Raw genomic sequence first — 1,073 nt, 5'->3', positions numbered from 1 at the left:
CGATTTTTAAGTTGCCTAATGGACCTTTGTTACCTAAAAAAGAAAATGAGAAGTATTCTTGGACATACCTTACTGCACTATGAAAAGCAATAGATCGTCCATAAGTTATAACCAAAATCTCTCCCTCGGGAATATATTCCATACTACTAACAGACATATTAAAATTTAGAGATTTCACTTCTGTCATAGTAGCATGATCCCAAAGTCTGCAAAATAAAGATAAAAATATGATGTTTAGTCATGTAAGAAAAAAATTTATAAATCCTAATTACATCTACAGATTAGCCAATGAAAGAATAATCACAATTACAGAAAAACAACATTCATCCCAAGTCACAAACTACAGATAATAAAAAGAAATTCTGGGTTTCTGTATACAATGTCAAATTACACATGGTAGCTTGTAAGTAAAATCAACTTTAATACCTAAATACACTTCCCAATGTGGCAAAACTACATTTTTTAAGACAAGTTCTAATCTAGTCCATTTCAGTATTGCTATAAATAGTGTTTCTTATACTCTGCTTTTGTGAATCTAATGATAGCTACACATCTTTCCAAAGAAATATATATCAGGTACCAGCACACAAAATTTTGTAAGGAATTTCAGAGGTTTCATGGACCCTCCCTTTAGTCAGCCTGTCCAAAGACCCCGGTTAAGAACACCTGCTTAAAAAGGTATCAGTAATTTTAGTTTTCTTCTGAATTTTGCTGTCAGTATATACAAAGTGAGTATCCCTTATTGAAAATACTTGGGACCAGAAAGAGGTTGGATTTCAAACTTTTTCAGATTTTGGAATATCTGCATTGACACTTAGTGATTGAGAATCCCTAACCTGAAAATTGGAAATTCAAAATGCTCCAATGAGCATTTCCTTTAAGCATCAAGTAGGCACTTAAAGTCTCAGATTTCAGATCATTACAAATTTCAGATTTTCAGGTTAGGGATACTCAACCTAAAATAGTAAATGAATAGCTCCAGATAAATGTGGCCTGTGCACAAATTAAATTTTAATGTTCAGACCGTTTTCCCCACATAATAGTTATTAAATATATTTAAAATATAATCAAAG

General features: G+C 31.8%; 1 protein-coding gene across 1 annotated transcript in view; it reads right to left on the bottom strand.

Annotated features, from left to right (window-relative positions):
- STRAP (serine/threonine kinase receptor associated protein) overlaps positions 1-1,073 on the bottom strand; it is a 21,365-nt gene that overhangs the window by 7,998 nt on the left and 12,294 nt on the right. The window contains exon 6 of the mRNA XM_032253740.1: positions 69-206. Within this exon, the coding sequence (XP_032109631.1) occupies positions 69-206 (138 nt within the window). The remainder of the gene's footprint in view (positions 1-68; positions 207-1,073) is intronic.

The sequence above is a fragment of the Sapajus apella genome, unplaced genomic scaffold (assembly GCF_009761245.1).
Source record: "Sapajus apella isolate SASKATOON/1434 unplaced genomic scaffold, GSC_monkey_1.0 scaffold84, whole genome shotgun sequence".
In the NCBI taxonomy this organism is placed as follows: Eukaryota; Metazoa; Chordata; class Mammalia; order Primates; family Cebidae; genus Sapajus; species Sapajus apella.
The sequence above is the reverse complement of the archived record's forward strand: the minus strand, read 5'-3'. Positions and strand labels throughout refer to the sequence as shown.